This window comes from Phocoena sinus, chromosome 3 (assembly GCF_008692025.1).
Source record: "Phocoena sinus isolate mPhoSin1 chromosome 3, mPhoSin1.pri, whole genome shotgun sequence".
Classification (NCBI taxonomy): domain Eukaryota; kingdom Metazoa; phylum Chordata; class Mammalia; order Artiodactyla; family Phocoenidae; genus Phocoena; species Phocoena sinus.
In genome coordinates, this window is record NC_045765.1 from 16,346,949 (window position 1) to 16,367,934 (window position 20,986).

The window sequence follows — 20,986 nt, forward strand, 5'->3', positions numbered from 1 at the left end:
CACCTCACACTGGTCAGAATGGCCATCATTAAAAAATCTACAAACAATAATGCTGGAGAGTGTGTGGAGAAAAGGGAACCCTCCTACACTGTTAGTGGGAACATAAATTGCTAAAACCACTATGGAGAACAGTATGGAGGTTCCTTAAAAAACTAAAAATAGAGCTACCATATGATCCAGCAATCTCACTCCTGGGCATATATCCGAAGAAAACCATAATTTAAAAGATACATGCACACCATTCATTGCAGAACTATTTACAATAGTCAGGATGTGGAAGCAACCTAAATGTCCATCGACAGAGGAATGGATAAAGAAGATGTGGTACAATGAAATGAAATATTACTATGAAATAATACGATGAAATATTACTCAGCCATTGCAAAGAATGAGATGATGCCATTTGCAGCAACATGGATGAACCTGGAGATTATCATACTAAGTGAAGTAAGTCAGACAGAGAAAGACAAATAGCATACGATATCGCTTATATGCAGAACCCCCCCCCTCAAAATGATAAAAGGAACTTATTTACAAAACAGAAACAGACTCACACACTTAGAGAATGAACTTATAGTTGCCAGAGGGGAAGGGTGGGAGGGAGGGATAGACTGGGAGTTTGGGATTGACATGTACACACTACTATATTTAAAATAGATAACCAACAAACCCCTACTATATAGCACTGGGAACTCTGCTCAAAATTCTCTAATAACCTAAATGGGAAAAGAATTTATAAAAGAATAGATACATGTATATGTATAACTGAATCACTTTGCTGTACACCTGAGACTAACACAATATTATTAATCAACTATGCTCCAGTATAAAATAAAAATTAAAAAAAAGAAAATAGTAGACATAACTTGAATATATGATAGACAGATGGGAATCATAATGAAATATAAATGGAATACAATGGAGCAGATAAATGAAATGTTGAAAACATTTGTAATGATTAGAAATAGAAAAGCCTGTAATAAAGTAAAAACTTAAAACACTTTTTAAAAAAATGGGGGACTTGTGAAAAATTCAGCTAATAGGATACTCAATGGGGAAAGACTGAAAGCCCTAAGATCAGAAAAAGACAAGAATGCCTACTTTCACCACTGTGCACTGGAAGTCCTAGACAGAGCAAGTAGGCAAGAATAAGAAATAAAAGGTATCCAAACTGGAAAAGAAGAAGTAAAACTATCTCTATTTTCATATGACATGACCCTATATATATAGAATATCCCAAAGAATCCACAAGAAAACTAGAAGAACTAATTAACAAATTTAGCAAAGTTACGGTATACAAGAGCAACACACAAAAATCAGTTGTGTTTCTATACAGCAGCAATGAAGAATCAGAAAAAGAAATTAAGAAAATAATCCCATTTATAATAGCATCCAAAAGAATAAAATACCTAGGAAAAAAGAACCACGCAGGTGAAAGACTAAAAATTATAAAATCATGCTGGAACTACCTAAATAAATAAAAGACATCTTGTGTTCCTAGACTGGAAGACAATATTGGCAAGAGGGCAATACTCCTCAAAGTGATATACAGATTCAATGTAATCCCTATCAAATTTCCAACAGCCCCCCTACTCGGAAATGGAAAAGCTAATCCTCAAATTCATATAGAATTGCAAGGGGCCCTAAATAGTAAAAACAAGTTGAAAAAGAAGAATGAAATTAAACTCACACTTCCCAATTTTAAACCTTACCCAAAGTTATAGTAATAAAAACAGCTTGGTACTGGCATAAGAATAGACTAATGGAATAAAGAGTCCTCAGATCAACAGATTTTTGACAAGGGTGTCAAGTCTACTCAATGGAGAAAGGATAGTCTGTTCAACAAGTGGTGCTGGGGCAACTAGACAGCCACATGCAAAAGAATGAAGTTGGACCCTTACCTCCAACACTTACCTCCTTATCTATTCTATTTGATAGTTAGAATAATTTTAAAATTTTAAAAAAAGAAAATAAGTGTTGGCAGGGATGTGGAAAAACTGGAATCCTCATACATTGCTGGTGAGGATTGCTGGTAAAATGGTGTAGCTGCTAAGGAGATAATTTGGCAGCTCATCAAAAAGTTAAACATAGAATTATCCTATAACCAAGCAATTCTACTCTTAGGTATATGTCCAAAAGAACTGAAAGGTGGAAATAATCCAAGTGTCCATCGATGATGAATGGATAAACCAAGTATGTTTTAACCATACAACAGAATATTATTCACCTATAAAAAGGAAAGAAGTACCAATTCATGCTACAAGATGGATCAGCCTTGAAAACATTATGCGAAGTGAAAAAAGCCAGATGCAAAAGGATTACACTTATAGGAGGTTCCCAGAATAGGCAAATTCATAGAGACAGAGAGAAGATTAGAGGTTACCAGGGACTGGGGGGAGGCAAAATGTGGAGCTACTGCTTCATGGTAACAGAGTTTCTGTTGGGGTGATAAACGAGCTTTGGAAATAAAATAGATAGTGGTGATGGTTGCACAATATTTTGAATGTAATTAATGATATTAAATAATACACTTAAAATAGTTAAAATGGCAAGATTTTATTCTATATATTTTACCACAATAAAAAACATGGTTATAATATATGAAACCTTCCATAGCCAAGCACTCAATAACAATATAATCAAACACTTGATTTTAAGACTTGAGGTTCATTTGAAAGCTGACCAAGAGCACAGGAAAATGTTCCAAAGGGGGAACAAGGCATCCTCCCAGTCTAAATGCCTGAGCATCTGTTTCTTGCTCCTTGGCATTCTACCTTCTGCACAGCCAAGCAGCTGCTCTAGAATTTGTTCGCTGAGATGCTGGTACATTCTGGAATCCTGCCCTTGGCACAATATCTTAGAGTTCCTTATTTGGCAGCTTCCTCCCTGTCCACAGTTCCCAGGGGCAGTGGAAGGGACAGAATACACCCCCAAGATTCATCTGCATGGGTATTTGGACCTGAAGGGCAGATGCCACCTCCATGCAGCTCAGGTTTACACCATGGCCTCTATGTGAGGGAGGTCCGGTGTGCCCACATAGCCTTCTCTGTCAACTGCAGAGGACACACAGCCACACGCTTTGACAGGTCCTCCCACTCCGAACAACCACTGCCACAGACAACATGGGCCTCTGCTAGAGTGGTGACCACATCCAACATAATGGGAGTTCTGAAGGCTGCTGTGGAGAAGAGCTGGTTGTCCCAGGCAATTACAGAAGGCAGCAGTGGGAGGCACATGAAACCACAGCAGGCAGGGCTGGGCTAGCGGTGGGGGCACCGCGTGTCTGTCTCTTGTCTGTCAAAGTAATGCTCATCGTTACCAGTGACCTAGTTAACCAACAGAGCAGACAGGAAAACCATGAACGAATATTTAAAAGTAAGGCATGACATTTTTCTGTAACTCAGCTTTCATTTCATTGCGGTGGATTCTACATTAGACGGTAGATACTGGAATACGCTACAAGTCAGTGCCCTTTTCAGAGCTGGAGACTGAGGACAGGGAAGCACACCAGCCTTCCCAGGACTACAGAGCTGACAGGGAGGGGCTGGGACCAGCGCCAGGATGCCAGGTTCCTAGGCCAGGGCTCATCCTAAGACATATGACCTCTTATTGAAATGTCCACTGTGTGTGGACATCAAAAGTTACTAGGTATGTTTTCCGGGTTACCAAGGCTCTTCTTATGGTTTAACGTTTAGAAGTGACATAGGATATGATGTCAGAAACATTTATTAATAATTCACAATTAGAGTAACACATATTTAAGTAAACGGCCTAGCTCATTGCTAATATCCAGGCTGGTATCAAAGCCACAAATAAAAACACTAACCATCTAACTGTGCCCCATAATTAACTAATGAAATGATACAGTCTGAAAGATTCAGAAGGCAGCAGAGGACAATAGGAGAACCTGAGGAGAATGGGTAAAAATCTGAAATTATCTCATGACTCCTTGCTTAAAAATCTTCAATGATTCCAAACTGCTTACAGGACAAAACCCAGACTAAATGAAGGTACTAATAAGTGAGTGGACATGTCCAGCTCTCTGTCCCCAGACCCCTCCACAGAGCTCACTCCAACAAAGGTGTCTGCACACCGTCCCAGCACTGTTTGGTGGTCCTATAGCTGGAGTGCATTGCCCTTGCCTTTCTACTTTTGAGGGCCCACCAGTTTAGCCATCCCCTCCTTCCTAAGAAGTATCAGTTCTGGAATCTGCATTCCTGAAGTGTGGTCTAGTCCATTGCCACAACTGATGAGAAGCATCATGGATTATCACCCCTTGCTCATTATCTCATGACTTTGTCCTGACAATTATCCAAGGAAACTCAGATCTGTTGTCTTCTCCAAATAACTCACTGAAGCCACAGCTAAATAATTCACTGATTCAGACATTTAGTTTAGGCTGAAGAACACTTGCTAAACACAATTCTTTTTTTTTTTTTTTGAAGATGAAACCCTTTTATTTTTTATTTATTTATTTTTTTTAACATCTTTATTGGGGTATAATTGCTTTACAATGGTGTGTTAGTTTCTGCTTTATAACACAATTCTTTTACATAGATTCAGTATGCAAGAAATGACAGATATTTTTTTTTTTTCCCTGACTAGTAGGAGAGGAGACAGATGAATTGGGACAAATTTAAATAACTGGGAACAAAGTACAGGGGAAAAGACCAGAATGGTGGAGTTACTGAAGATGAAATGTATTCTACAATTTCTAAAAAAAGAAAATAAGATTACTTTATAATAAATCATAATGGAAAAGAATGTGAAAATGAATATATGTATCTGTTAAAAAAAAAAAAAAGAAAAGAAGGACATTAATTTCTTAAGATAGTTTCACAGCAAGTAGAGAACCACAGCATCCTTTCCGGCCTAGAATTATTTCAGGAAAGATCCAGTGAATTGCCAGTGCAGATACATGTGGAACTTGGCTCTGCTAAGCAACACAGAGACAAAAGCCCTGGGCCTCACTCATCTCCCCAGCACAGGCATCTGCAGGGCTGCCTTTTCAATAAACTCTTCTCCTCACGCCAGCTGACTAGCTAGGTTTTCCAGTAAACGAACTTTCTGACTGAACTGAATTAATCACCTCCGTTTTTAATTTTTGTGTTTTGCATTTACTGTTTATAAAGGTACCACATACAGTAGGCAGACTAAATGCCGAATATAATCAAACAGAAAGTTCAAAACTATGACCTAAAAACTTGCCATGAATCCACACTCTGTGCATCCCTCTTTATTGGAAATGATGAGAACATCCAGTGCAAGTCTTCCTTCATTGCTATTCCCAGTGCCAGGGCTGTTGCAGAGGCTGATAAACCATGAGACCAGACCTGGGTCAGCTTTTCATTCTGATTCCTTCTTGGTGAAAGAGGGAGGCGGGATGAAAAAACACCAAACGCAGGACAAGACAGAGAAGTGCGGATTAAGAAGTTATGAAGAAACTTTATGTAAAACTGCAATGTCCTCAGGACAGAGCCATGCTGCTTTTTGTTTTATCACTTCCAAATGTTGTATCAAATATATGGTAGCCACAGACTTAGTAACGAAAGAGCAGGAGTTCTGAGGCAGGAAAGGTTAGCACATCAGACACTGGAAATGATTTGAGGGACTCTGCCAAACCCATCCGAGGGACTCTGATTCCTCTCCCAGCCTCCTCCACCACGTGCCCTCCCACAGCGGATGGTGGACAGCCACAGCTACGCAGCAGATGGGGCCTAACCGCAGCCCACATGCCCGCTCCAGGGGCCCAGCACAGAGGGAGCTGGCACACTGCACTAAGCACGGCTGCTCCCTGAGGAAATCACGGCAAATCCTCTCTCTAGCACCCCAACTGCAGTTTAAGTCACCAAAACCCATTTCCACGTAATGACTTTAATAGCATCTGCAACAGAAACCACAGATGAATGGAGGGAGATTTTCTTGCATTTTCGTTTTCCCCAGAAATTTAACTCATTCCTACCTATGCTTGAGCTTCAACTACACAGCTCAGAATTCTTCTCTAAATATGAAACATGTGTTTTACCTCAAAAGGACAATCTCTTATGAAATTAGGTTCTCCCTGCAGGGAAGGAGAATGAGGCAGCTAACTAGCACAAAGCCCTGCCCCTCCTGTGGGTGGGTCTTCCCAGCCTAACTGCTCAGGGATCACCGTGTCCTCTGCCCCCAAGCCAGCCTCCTGATTCATGACCATGGCATCTGCTGTTCCCAGCATGGACGGCATAGGGCTCACTAAGACTTGTTGATGACAGTCAGGACCAACCACATAAGAAACACACTTTCATGGGAAAGAATGGTGACCTCAGTGGTCACTGAGGAATTTTATTCTACTCACAGCTGTTGGTGCATTCATCCTGACCTCTCCCATTCTATCACAGCTTTTAGGGGAAGGGCACGTTGTATATACATGGTAGTAGCGATTGGTTATTTGAAATTGCAAGGGCCCTCTCAAACTACATGGCCACCACTAGAATTAACAGATAAAATTCCTACATTTCCCATGTCCTACAAAACCCATGTTCTTGCTTCAGCCTCAACACAACTGTGGGACATAGAAGAGCTCATCTCAGCCACAGACACCTTCATTGGAGGATGGGAGAGGAGGGTCTCAGATCCTACCAGCCTGAGGCCTATATGCAATCTTACCCACTTTCATGAAAACAGGTTAAGTTTGCCTTTATAGTATGAGGGTTTCTCAAGCCCCAAGGCAGACAAGATCTGCAGTGTTCTGGAGTCACTACGCCTATCAAAAGAAGTGATTAGTAATCTGCAGAATTTCCTAGTTGCAGCTAGAAAGTGGCATGTCTCTGTGTCATTACTTAAAGTGATTAAAAGTTAGACCAGAAGAAAAGGTGACAAATCATGTATATTTAAAATATCCCATAGCAAAAGATGAACACTTTTTTCCCAAAATGGAAAAGGCTGAGCTTAAAGGAGTCTATGCCTATGTAGACACACAGAATAAAATTATTTAAAATCAGGTTTAAAAGACATACAGTCTCTTGTATGCCTTGATGTTAAGTGTGGGTTGCCACCAATGAAACAGTCTCTCCAAAATGGAGCCTGAATCGGATGGAGCCTCTAGAGGTACAAACCGACCTACAAGAGTACCAGGGCAGAGAGCAGGCAGCTCACCACCTGCTGGGAGATGGGGAAACCAAGTCAGGAAGATACAAGCTGCAAAATCTTGACAGAGGAACAATTTAGTTTTTTCAACAAATAAACTTCACAGGAAAAAGATGACAGAGGAAAGAGAGCTATGCATTAAAGGCACTTCACTAAATGCAACACACGGGCCTCATGAGGATCCTGATCTGAATAAACATGTAACACATTTTCCTAAATGAGGTAACTAGGGAAATGTGAGCACTGGCTTGATGTCTGATGATACCAAGGAATTTACTTTTTACTTTTTTAAGGTGAGTATGGTATTGTGCTGATTTTTTAAAATGGTTCTTATCTTTTAAAGCTACATACTGAAATATTTATGAATGAAATGATATAACGTCTAGGTATTTGCTACATAATTATTAAAAAAGGAAAAAGAAAAGGCCACTGTGTTGTCCAGCATTAACATAGGAAGATAAGTTGCAAGTATTTCTATCAAATATTGTTTAAGTTTCAACTTCCTGGACAAAAAGTGGCAAGCCTCCGCAAGAACCTGTGTCGAGCACTTGAGAGCAAGTGCCCTCAACTGTACATGCCCAGGTAGTGCACACACAGATGGCACACACATACAGGTCTGCACACGTGTGCACACAGTACACACGCCACACATGCATACATGTACGTGTACAGAGCCCAGCTGGACACACACATCGTGCACATACACAGCCTACATGTGCATCTGAGCCCACATGTACAGACATACACACACATACAACAGACATAGGCAGCTGCCAAGACCACTGTGTGTGCACAGGAATGCTATGTGTGTCTGCATGCCACAAAACGCAAGGACTCAGAATGGGCACCGCCCTTCCTCAAGCTATAGGGAGCTGAGCAAATCAGGTGGATGTCCCAGCATTTCCGTGCAGGTGACAGACAAGCATAAATCAGTGGAGAGTTGTTTTTAGACAAGAAAGAGAAGTGAGTTGCCTGCAGGGGAGGACATGACACTACGAATGCATGTTACCTGTCTCAGTTCCTGGCTGTCCCCCTCGGAAATTAACGGTTCGCTCATCTGTAGCTGAAGTGGCCTCCCTTCCTGGTTCCCTGAGGAGGGCTCACAGTGCATGGCTTGGTCCAAAAGCCCAGATGCTGAAATGGAAAGTCAAACAGAGTGGCATCTTCTAGAAGGTGTGAACAACGCAAGGGCATTCAGAACTTTACAAAAAGTGTTTAAGACCGTCAGAGCTCTTTGGGTTGATGAAGTGTTTTCCCAGGCATTTACTGGTTTAGAGCTTCTGTGTTTGCGGGAGCGGTGAGTCCACCTCTCTGAACCTCTGCTGAGCTGACTGAATGTGGGACCCGCCTGATCCTTGCCTTCTACCCCAGTCCAGGGCTGCTTCCTTACCCCACGCTGATCAGAGTGTGCAACACTGTAAATACTCAGGATCTAGTTCTATAACTGGCTTTTAGAAGAAAGATGCTTTATCCAGGAGTGATTTTTTTCTTTTTGAGAGGACAATAGATTGGAGTATGAAACATAATACTTGTTGAGCCCCGGTGAAATGTACATGAAATACACTACTAGAAACTGCATTACCATCTGATTGCCCCACAAAACACTGTGGTTCTAGAGAGCACATGAAATGGTCAGCTAGTCAGGTCAAGCAAAGTTGAATGTGGAGCTGTACTGAGGTAGGGGTGAGCCAGACTGCTGCACGTGGCAAGGCATTGCTCAGGGGTGTTTCCACTCACATATCTATGCCTGGGTAGTCTTGCTAAGAAGCGGAAGAGCAGCTTGGCAAGGAACAGTGAAAATCCTTTATTTAAAGAGCTGCCTCCATCTGCAACCCTGGCACTGTAAGGCCCAGATAAGAGCATAGCTTAGAGTCTGTCACCTGCTTTTCTCCATAATACAGACCACCTCAGATGTGTCAATATAGCCATGTTTATTTATTAGGATGCTGGAAAGCATTCTGGGGTGAGAACCAGCAGTGTGGATTCCAGCACCAATTCCTTTGAGCAGATTTCTCTGCTTCAGCAAAATGGGAGGGCCAAAGCAGGACACCCCACTTCCTTCCTAGGACCCTAGTGGCAGTCAGCAGAGCTGCCTTTCATCTGAGCAGCCTGGAGCAACTGATAAATGCATTGTTAGGAAAGGAAATCCATTTTGGGGTAAAGGTCTTGCTGGGCCTGAACAGCAGGAACCCAGGTGGTGAATCCAGGACACACCAACTGCACAAGCCCCTCCTCCCCAGGGAGAGACCAGCCACCTCCAACAGGTACACAAACATCCCCTTATTCTTATTTCTCAAAAAATTTCTTACAAATTAACACTCCCTGAGATTACCTAGCTGAGCAAAGAAGACATGATGACAAGAAAGCATGTCTCTTGGGATCCTAGAGAGGAATAGGGTCTTGGCCAGATGGAGTGAGTTCAGGAACCAGTTGATGCGAAGCAAAACCTGCATGGAGGCAAGACCCGAGGGTTCCACACTGCGGGCCTGAGCCCTCCCAGGCCCATCTCCACTAGGAAGGAGGCCCTTTGTGAGAGTCTTCGTGCCCTTTAACTGTGCACCACTGTGCGAAGTGCTTCCTACACAGAACTGCTACACCCGTACAAGCACCTTGGAGGTCTGAAAAAGTTTCACAAGACAAAAACCTTAGTACACACCATGTACTCAGATGTGCTTTTCTATTCTATTCTTTATATAAAAGCTGGTTGCAACCAACCAAATTGATTTTACAACCTGTGTCCTGGAATCTCCAAAGTGCCACTACTTCAACATCCTAAGGGCTTATTAATTAGCACAGAACTTTCCATAGCATACAACTCACTGTCGGTTGGTCTTACATGATCTAAATGTCACTAACATGTTACATAATGAAAAGCACTTTTCTAAAACAGCAATAGAACACCATCAGAGCTAAACTAGACAACAGAGGACATGTTTTACTAGATATTATTAGCCTAAAGGAAAGGCCAACTAACATACCTGACGTTAAAACATTATCAGTGATAACATGATGGCAAAGCGCACTTCACTTGTCTATGTTAACAGTGGTTCTATGGCCTAATGGGTGAAAGCAAACTCCCCATTCAGCCTACACCCTCCTCCTTCCTAGTCTGCTCTTGATCCTGCAGACTCCTATTCCAGCCACCCCGGCACCCTGGCCCCAGCATGCTATTCCTGCCCACCGTGCCCCCGCTCTGCACATGTCATGCAGACAGATGTCTCCTAGCCCAAGTTTGGAGACATGCTCTCCACTCAGCCCTTCCATTAACAGCAATCTTCCCTCATCTGTCCTGGTACCATTCAGTTTACACACCTTTGACAGTCACTTGCTTGGTACTGCACTGCTATTTATCTTTTTCAGCATCTTTTCAAACTGGGATCTCCCCAGCTAGCTTCTCTGAGAGCATGGCCCATGTCTAATTCACACTTGTGCCCAGAACTGTGCTCCTGCACTGTCACTCTGGTTTCCATTTCAACACCTACAGCTATATTACAGTTAGAGACATACTATTTTTGAATGTTTAACAAATGGGATTACTTAAACAACCAGAAAACCAAAACTGAGGATTCTGCTTCCTGGAACATACTAATAAGAGATGTTTTTCAAAACGAGCTGTGGGACCAGCAGGATCCTGCCTAATACAAAACTCGGCCACCCCCGTGAACTTTGTGTTGAGACTTGGGTTGCTGACTCAGTTACTTCAATGCTTTGAAATATCTTCTGAAAAAATTAATTTAGTTCAGTATAAGATGGTTTTTGTCTCAAAAGTCATTAGTTATCTCAGTTAAACAAAATAATCACAAATTGTTCAAGCTACATGCTACCTTACAGATGATTCCACTTTCCAAGAACAAGGAGGCATCGAGGGAAACCCTGAGTAAGGACTATGCTGGCAGGGGCAGCACTGGGACACCAGTCTCCTTTGTGCATCAGACATAGACTCCTGACCTCATTGCGAGTTCAGACCAAAGACCACCAGGGCCTGACCTGGGAGCAGAAAAACCGCTCCAAGCCTGTTCAGCCTTGAGGAAATCTTTCTCCCTGTCTCTGGGCCCCGTATGCCTCACTGATGACACAGGAAAATGCCTACTCTACCCAGGGATGGATCCAGCAGCTTATATAACTGGGGTGGGAAGCCCTTTCAGAAAAAAAACACAAAACGGCCCATGTCCTCAATACAACAGGAAGTGTAACAGAGAGAAAACTGAAATGGAGAGAGACAGCAGTCTCAACTGACTCATGGGTCCTTGGAAGGGATCAAGTGGGTGAGGGCCAAGCAGCTCTCCAGGGGTCTGTTGATAGTCAGGGAGTCACCATGTCCTAATAAACTAATAACATGGGGCTTGTCTGAAGTCAGTGCAGTGCTTGTGTCCTAGTGACCACATGGAGGGGTCCGTTGGTGGTCAACCTGATACCCATATCCTAGTGACCACATGGAGTCTGTTGGTGGTCAGCATGGTGCTGTGTCCCAGGGTCAGAACTTTACTATTTCAAAGATGATCTTAAATTAATGACCCTATGCAGAGACTTCAATGCCTCAGAAGTTTATTTATCATTACACAGAGATGCGCGTGCCTTCTGGTTACCTGGGCCTGTCCTGGGTGCTGGAGATGGGGTGAGAAAAGACAGACTTGTGTCTGATTCTGGAGCACACATCCCAGTGTGGGAAGTTGAACAGCAAACCAGAGGGTACCAGCACCAGAGGGCAAGTGCTAGGCAAGATTTCTATAGGATCAGTGAATGGGAAACTAGTCCTCTTAAATTAGGTGGTCAGAGAAGGCCCCTCTCAGAAGGCGACAGTTCGCAAACAGTGAAAACAAAAATCAGTACCAAAAAAACTCTTTAAAAATGCTATGCACGGACCTTGCTCTTACATGATAAGAGCTTTGTGGGCTTTCTTCCAAAACCCATCACCCCAGTGGATCATGAGACAACATGACACAAAGTCCAACTAGGGGAGTCTACAAAAACCTGACCACTACTCCTGAAGACCATCAAGATCATCAAAGCAAAGAGAGTCTGAGAAACTGTAACAGTCAAGAAGAGTCCAAGGAGATGAAATGCTGAAATATCATGTGGGGTCCTGGATGGGATTCTGGAACAGTAAAACATAAGGAAATCTGAATAAAATATGGACTTTAGTGAATAAAGATGCATCAGTACAGGCTCATTAGTAGTGACAATGAACGATACTAATGTAAGATGACAAGAATAGGGAAAACTGGGTGTGGGAGACATGGGAACTCTCTGTACTATCCTCACAACTTTTTCTCAAGTCTGACACTATTCTAAAATTTAAAAGATTATTTTAAAGATACTATGCAGAAAAACAGCAATTTGCAACTGCTCTTCCTTAAGGTGAGATCTGCCCACTTGTATCATTTCCAGCCCTTGAAGCCCAGGAGACTCTCTTCCTCCCCCAGTCCTGGCCTGGCCACCCCAGGCCCTCAACCTGTCTACTCTATACATTACTACAGAGGTCTCTGGAAAGTTCTTCTAGGACACTGGTCCCCTGTTACTAGACCGCCACCTTCTGGCCACACACAATTTACCAAAATAGCTCATCAAGGAGAGAAATATGTTTCTGAGAGGTCAAAGTCATGGTTTCTACCTCCACTGTTTCTGTAGTTTCCAGTGCAGAACAGTAAAAACAGAGGTGCTGACAGATGCAACAACGAGAGGTAAAAATGAGAAGTAAGTTCTCATTGCTGGGCTTATGCAGGATTCCTGTGAAGTTCCAAGCAAATGAGATACCGTCTTGCTTATTGAACTCAGCATGCCGGCTTCTTCCAAACATAACTCCTTGTCATCTGTACCTCTCCAAATCCACAGCTGTAAGGTACACCTGCCTCGCCTACGCAGGGAGGCTTCACCAGGGGAGGATGGCACTTCATGCTCGGTCCAGACTCAGACACACTGTAGGGATCCTACCCACAGGCTAAAGTTAGCACTGAGATGAAAACCCATCTGTCACCGTGGATGTGGCTCAGCTCATTCCATACATATACAATCAGTTACTGTGATGGGTGAGGCCATAGTCCCCAGTTATTCAATCCAACCCTAATCTAGGTGTTACTGGGAAGGTATTTGTAGACGTGGTGAAGGTTCTCAGCCAGTTGACTTTAGTGAAGGGAGCCTGTCCTAGACAATCTGGTGGGCCTGGTTCAATCAGCTGAAAAACCTTAAAAGTATATCTGCAGCTTCCTTGAGGAGAAAGACGTTCAGCCTCTGGTCAGCAGCCTCAGCTTGTGCACAAGAGGTTCATTTTCCCCTTCCTGATGGGTGGCCCTGCAGAATTTGCACTCACTCAGCTTCCTGCAGTCTGATTATGGCTGCAGAGGCCCTGGCACTCACTCCCTCCTCTCTAGGCCCATCTGCCACCTGTATGCTTGGAGTCAGAGCTTACCATCCCATCTTCCTTGGGACCCACCCTCCATGACAGCAAGGCACAGCAAGCTTGCACCCTTCTCACTTGTACAGTGTGACTTTCTGTGACACACGTGACATGCTCGCATCTGCCATCTCATTTGTAACATTCTATGTCGTGTTCTCTCTCTGAAACCACCATGCCTAACATAAAACCCACGAATATGGTAGAGCTCCATAAGAAGAAGGATTGTTTTCAGGACTGTAGGTACCTGGCACCATGCCTGGCACAGAGGGATTCTCCAACAGCACTGTCAGAACCAACAGCCCACGGTGCTCTGCATCTGGTCCCACCAGCCAGGGCCTCCTCCCTCCTCTCACTGCTGAGGCTCCTCCCAGAGGAAAACAGCAGTGAGGGGGACTCAGAGATTTGGGGTATCAGAGAGGCTACCCAGCTGAGCTTGCAAATGGCCTTTCCTGAAGGGCCCTTCTGGTCAGGATCTTATGTTGGCTGGTACAGTGTACCCTTCTTGGCCCTTTTATGGGCCAGCTTCTGAGCCCTGCCTTGAATGAGGGGCCAAAGAAAAATCTGGAAATGTAAGTTTCTAAATTAAGAAAGTAAGTTTCTAAATTAAGTTTTTACATTAAGATTTGCAACATTTTGATATTTATGGGACCAGATCTATTATCAAGCAGTTTCTTTTTGAAACTTGAAGTCATCTAGAATAACATCAAAATATTCATATGTTAGGGAAACAGATTACATATTGGAATTGAAATCAATCACTTAAGAGGAAAAAAGAAAAGGAACTGGAATAGTAACAAACATATCTCTTACTTTATTTTTTGTTTTTGTTTTTGGTTTTTTTTTGTGGTATGCGGGCCTCTCACTGCTGTGGCCTCTCCTGCTGCAGAGCACAGGCTCCGGACGCACGGGCCCTGGCGCTCCGCGGCATGTGGGATCTTCCCGGACTGGGGCACGAACCCGTGTCCCCTGCATTGGCAGGCGGACTCTCAACCACTGTGCCACCAGGGAAGCCCATATCTCTTACTTTAAACAAACTCTAGCAATTGAAGTTAATAAGAAAAGACTATTACTTGTTAGAAAAATCACTATAACATAGAAGTAATGTCACCTATAATGCTAGTATTAGAATATTTTATGACTTTGGGATTCCTTAAGCAGGGCTCAAAAATAAACTTAAGGGGAAAAATGGTAAATCTGACCATAGAAAAATTAAAGATTTCTGTAATGGAAGCTGACAATCTAAGAGAAGTATTGGTAGCTTCTAAAGTCAACAAGGGATGAATATCTAGAATGAATAATGAACTCCTGCAAATCAGAGAGGAAAAAAAAAAAAAGCCCAGTAGGAAAAAAAAAAAAAACCAGAACAAGCAACCCACAGAGCAAAATCTGTGGGACCAAAAAGCAACTAAAAGGCGTCAGATGCTCCACCTCACAATCAATCAAAAAAATAAAAATACCTTTAAGATACCACTTGACATCAGTCAGAATGGCAAAACCGAGAAGTCAGATACCACCAAGTTATTCTATGCTAGCGAGGAGGCTGGGACCTGGGGACATATCCACATGTCCTGCCACCCACACTAGAACCTCAGGCCAAACTCAGCTATACCCTCTATGCCCCATAGAGACCTAAAAGAGGATACTGCAGCCATAATGCCAAGAAAAGCAAGGGTTTCACAATACTTCTGAGATGCTAAAAAAAAAAACACACAGAAACTATGTTGTGTAATTTTCAAAAATTCTGATATCCACATGCCCATCTGGAAGGTGGGCTGGGAATACCTCAATTAAGTGCCAAGAAAACCAAGTGTGATGCTGGGTCAGGGGAAGGGACTGGAGACACACCAGCGCAGGTGGGGATGATGTTAGTTAAGACCCTAAAGTGTTGGTTCTCAAATCAAACAGAGGAAAGAGGTGAAAACATCTAACTTGGAGCTTTCCTTTGTTCTGAAAGCATCACCAAAACCATTTCTGACCTATTTGAAAAGGCACAGCTCTCAAGTACATGATAAACCTGAGTGATTTGAGATTCAGGGGGCAAGTACTAAGGAAAACTGTCTGAAATTATTTTTATTTACAAACAAATAGGTAGTCACTAGTGAGCTGAAACTGGCAGTTGCTCTACGTGATGCATCACGGCAACGCACCATGGGTGTGTTGAGTTTGACTGTGACTTTAGAGGCCTTGCGCACAGATTGTTTTGATGATCACTCACCTGCATGCCAGACTGAGTAGCCCTTCTCTGCTAGGGGAGAGGTTCTAGTGCTTCTGAGCATCAAGGCATCTTCTAAAAACTCGATCTTCTTGCTGAACTGCACTTCCAAAATGGGGATAACCTCTGGCATCTTGGCAGATATCAAACGATAAGCTATATCTGGCTTCCCAATGAACCGCTGGCGGATGCTAATTTCATAAGGTGTATGAACCTTGATGTCATCTACTTCTTCTCTTTCAAATCTGTGCATGAGCAAAGAATCTGAGTTGTGGATTTCCAACCCAGAAACAAAGACGGTGAGCCTTCCTGGTTTAACATGAGATTCTGTTTTTTGGGAAATAACAGCAGGAATTTTGATCACTATCCCTTCTTTTCCCAAAGCTTTGGAACTAGCCATTGAGGCGTCCCACTTGGGCTTTGTTTCTGATGGCAACTTCCAAAGCTTGAAGCTAAAGGGCCACCAAGAAGGAGACTCCAGTTCTGTCAGCAGCCTAAAAAAGCAAACACAACACAGAAAGTAGTCAATGAGTTAATTTTTTTTTTGAAAATTGTTTTGACTTTTATAAAGAATGTTACCATTTTATAGTTTTCTTTTCCACAAGCACTCCATGAAGCAGAAAAAGCAGGCATTATTATCCCCACATTTTAGAAAAGAAAACTGAGGCTAAGAGCAGTGGGACATTTGCCTACAGATACAAAACTAACCAGAAGTAGACACACAACAAAAACACACATCCTGCGACTAGAATATTGCTCTTTTCACACTTGACCTGGTGTAATTTTGACCAAAATAAATCCTGATCATAAGCTCTAGAGAGCTGTCTAATAGAACTTTCTTCAGTAATCTGTATTGCCTAATCCAGTAATGGGGACATGTGGCTACTGGGCACCTGAAATGCAGCTAATGCAATGATGAATTGAATTTTAAACTTAATTTTTTTTTTTTTTTTTTTTTTGCGGTACGCGGGCCTCTCACTGTTGTGGCCTCTCCCATTGCGGAGCACAGGGTCCGGACGCACAGGCTCAGCAGCCATGGCTTACGGGCCCAGCCGCTCCGCAGCATGTGGGATCTTCCCGGACCGGGGCACGAACCTGTGTCCCCTGCATCGGCAGGCGGACTCTCAACCACTAAGCCACCAGGGAAGCCCTAAACTTAATTTTAATGTGGCTAGTGGCTACCATATTGGACAACTCTAAATTAACCACTTATAATATCCAGAGATATATCTAAAAAGACAATAAGAGAGGAAAACGGTGGAAGCAGGAAAGGAAAAGCAAAGGAACAAAGATCAAATGGAATAAACAGAAAACAAATAACAAGATGGTGGAATTATCACAACCATATTAGTAATCATACTAAATGTAAGTGGACTAAATTCTCTAATCAAAAGGCAGATTGTCAGCCTTTAAAGGCAGATGGTCAGTCTACAACAAGACAAAGTTATATCTTGTCAACAAGAAGCAATGTGAAATATAAAGATACAGATACACTGAAAGTAAAGGGATTGGAAAAGTAAAGTAAGAAGATATCATGCCAAAAGTAAACTTTAAGACAAGGAGTGTTACTGGGGAAAAAGAGGGGCAATGCATAATAATAAGAGGATCAATCCAAAAGAGAGACTTAATGATAGTAAATATGCGTGCATCTAATAACAGAACTTCAAAATTCATTAAGCAAAAACTGGCAAAACTAAAAGAAGAAATAGACAATCATACCTGTAGTTGTAGATTTTAACAAACTGCTCTCCACAACTGATACAGCAAGAAGACAAAAGTAATTAATAAGAATATAGACATTTTGAACAACACTATTCAACCATCTCAAACATGACTGATATTTACAGAAACATCATCCAAATGCTGAATGCACTCTGTTAAGTCCCAGAGTGTTAAGTCCCTGAACTGTTATTGTTCAGAATATAAACAATAACAACAAAAAGATTATATATAACAGAGTGGTCAACATGGCAGAGAAGAAACACCTGGAGCTCACCTCCTCCCACAGGTACACCAAACTTACAACTACTTACAGAGGAACTAACGATGAGAAGGACCTGAAGACTAGAAGAAAAAGTTTTCCACAACTAAAGTTATCAAGAAGGAACTACAGTGAGATGGGTAGAAGGGGCAGAGACACAGTATAGTTAAGACCCACATCCCCAGGTAGGTGACATACAAAAGGGAGGACAATCACAATTGCAGAGGTTCTCTCCAAGGAGTGATGGGTCCAAGCCTCACATTGAGCTCCCCAGCCCAGTATTACACAGAAGATAAGCCTCCATAACATCTGACTTTGAAGGCCAGTGGGACTTACATAAGACAGAGCTAGAGGGCTGTAGGAAACAGAAACTCTGCTCTTAAACAACATAAGCAGGCTTCCCTGGTGGCACAGTGGTTGAGTGTCCACCTGCCGATGCAGGGGACGCGGGTTTGTGCCCCAGTCCGGGAAGATCCCACATGCCGCGGAGCAGCTGGGCCCGTGAGCCACGGCCACTGAGCCTGCGTGTCCGGAGCCTGTGCTCCACAACGGGAGAGGCCGCAACAGTGAGGGGTCCGCGTACTGCAAAAAAAAAAAACCACAAACAAAATCTCACATGCTCTTAGACCCAGCACAGAGGGAGTAATCTGAAAGAAGCCTAGGTCAGTCCCACTTGTTGAACTTGGAGAAGGCTGCCAGAGAGGGAGGAGGCCACCAGAACTCCCCTGGGGACATAGATGCTGGTGGCAGCCATTTATGGGGGCCATTTAGGTTCTACCACGAGGACACTGGTGCTGGCAAGGGCCATTTTGGTGTCTAGACTATCTGCACCAGGACACGGTCCCACCCACCAGCAGGTTGGCCACAGTCCTGGGACCTCCCACACTGACAAGCCAGTTACATGAGGAAATGACCCTGACTACCAGCAGGCTGAGACCAGTCCTGGACCCACGGCCCTGTAGTCAGCCACACAAGGACCTGGCACCACCCACCAATGGACTGGAGCCAGCCCCAGGACCTCAGGCCCTATAGCCGACCATACTGGGATACAGCTCTGCCCACAAGCAGGCTGGCACCAGCCCCAGGAGTTTCAAGGCCCTTGCTCCACATACTAGCAAGCCAGTACTAGTACCGGGACTTGTCAGCACCTGCAGACAGCAGTCCAAGGCCCCCCAGGCCCCAAAGTCAACTGCACTGGGACCAGGCACCACCCACCAGCAGGCTGAGATAAGCCTCAGGAAACCCCAGGGCCACTCAGTTGGCCGCTCTGGGACCTAGCCTTGCCCACCAGTGGCCAACAGCCTCTGCATGAGGCAAGGCCTGGTAGCCAACTGGGACAGGGACAGCCCTGCCTACCAACGTGCCCACAGGGGCATCCCTAGATCATATAACTCTGGTGCTGCTGGGCACCATAGGATGTCTCCTACACAAGCCTACTTCTCCAACATCAAAAACATAACCAACCTACCTAATTCATAGAAATAAACACAGAAAATTAGGTAAACAAAAGGAGGTGACAAAGGAGCATGTTCCAAACGAAGGAAAAGATAAAATCCCAGGAGAAGAACTAAGTGAAGTGGAGATAAGCAACGTACCCAGTAAACAGTTCAAGGTAATGATCGTAAAGAAGCTCAACAAACTCAGGGAAAGAATGAATGGCCACAGTGAGAAGTTTAAGAAGAGACAGAAAATATAAAGAAGAACCAAATAGTAACTGAAACTAAAAAATACACTAGAAGGAATCAATAGATTAGATGATACAGAGGAACAGACAGGTGATCTGAAGACAGAGTAGTTGAAATCACCCAAGTTGAACAGAAAAAAGAAAGAGAAATTTTTAAAAATGAGGATAGTTTAAGATAACTCTAGTCTCATATCACAGTACTATGAGACAAGAAATCAACTATAAGAAAAAAACTGCAAAAAACACAAACACATGGAGGCTAAACAATATGCTAGTAAAACCCAATGGGGTCATAGAAGAAATCAAAGAGGAAATAAAAAAATACTTGGAGACAAAAGAAAATGGAAACATACAATCCCAAATCTGTAAGACACAGCAAAAGCAGTGCTAAGAAGGAAATTTATAGTGATATATGTCTACCTCAGGAAACAAGAAAAATCTCAAATAAACAACCTAACCTTACACCTGAAGGAAGTAGAAAATGAAAAACAAACAAAACCCAAAGTTAGAAGGAAAGAAGTCATAAAGATCAGAGTGGAAATTAATGAAATAGAGACTAAAAAAACAATAGAAAAGATCAATGAAACTTAGAGCTGGTTCTTTGAAAAGATAAATCTTTAGCCAGACTCATCAAGGAAAAAAAGAGAGAGGACCCAAATACACAAAATCAGAAATGAAAAGGAAGTTACAAATGAAACCTCAGAAATACAGAGGACTGTAAGAGATTACTACAAACAATTACATGCCAATAAGATGGACAATCTAGAAGAAATGGATAAATTCCTAGAAATGTATAATCTTTCAAGATTGAGTCAGGAAGAAATACGAACAGACTAATTATAATTATTAATTTAAAAACTCCCAACAAACAAAATTCCAGGACTAGTGGGCTTCACAGGTGAATTCCACAGAACATTTAAAAAGGAACTAATGCCTATCCTTCTCAAAGTATTCCAAAAAATTAAACAGGAAAGAATGCTTCCCAACTCATTCTACAAGGCCAGCATCACCTTGATACCAAACCAGACAGACACTACAAAAAAAGAAAATTACAGGCAAACATCACTGATGAACATAGAAGCAAAAATCCTCCAAAAATATCTGCAAAGCAAATTCAACAATACATTAAAAGGACCACACACCATGATCAGGTGGGATCTATCCCAGGGATGCAAGAATGGCTCAATATCTGCATAGCAATCAATGTGATACACCACATTAACAAACTGAAGAATAAGAATTATATGATCTCAAAAGATGCAGAAAAAGCTTCTGATAAAATTCATCATCGATTTATGATAAAAATGTTCAACATTGGGTCTAGAGGGAACATACCTCAACATAATAAACACCACATATGACAAACCTACAGCCAACATCATACTCAACAGTGAAAAGCTGAAAGCATTTTCTTTAAGATCAGGAATAAGACAAAAATGCCCACTCTTACCACTTTTATGCAACATAGTATTGGAAGTCCAACTCATAGCAATTAGACAAGAAAGAGAAATAAGAGGAATCCAGATTGGAAAGGAAAAATTAAAACTGTCACTGTTTGTAAATGTCACGATACTATACGTAGAAAATCCA

General features: G+C 42.6%; 1 protein-coding gene across 4 annotated transcripts in view; it reads right to left on the reverse strand.

The window, feature by feature from the left end:
• SNAP47 (synaptosome associated protein 47) overlaps window positions 1-20,986 on the reverse strand; it is a 64,622-nt gene that overhangs the window by 13,346 nt on the left and 30,290 nt on the right. For 2 of the 4 annotated variants that reach the window (XM_032626145.1, XM_032626142.1), the window contains exons 3-4: window positions 15,735-16,225; window positions 8,135-8,259 (exon numbers count right to left, since the gene is read on the reverse strand). In XM_032626145.1, coding sequence (XP_032482036.1) covers window positions 8,135-8,259; window positions 15,735-16,225 — 616 coding nt within the window. Of the gene's footprint in view, window positions 1-1,438; window positions 5,359-8,134; window positions 8,260-15,734; window positions 16,226-20,986 lie in introns of those variants that run through there. The other 2 variants (XM_032626143.1, XM_032626144.1) reach the window with 2 other exon arrangements.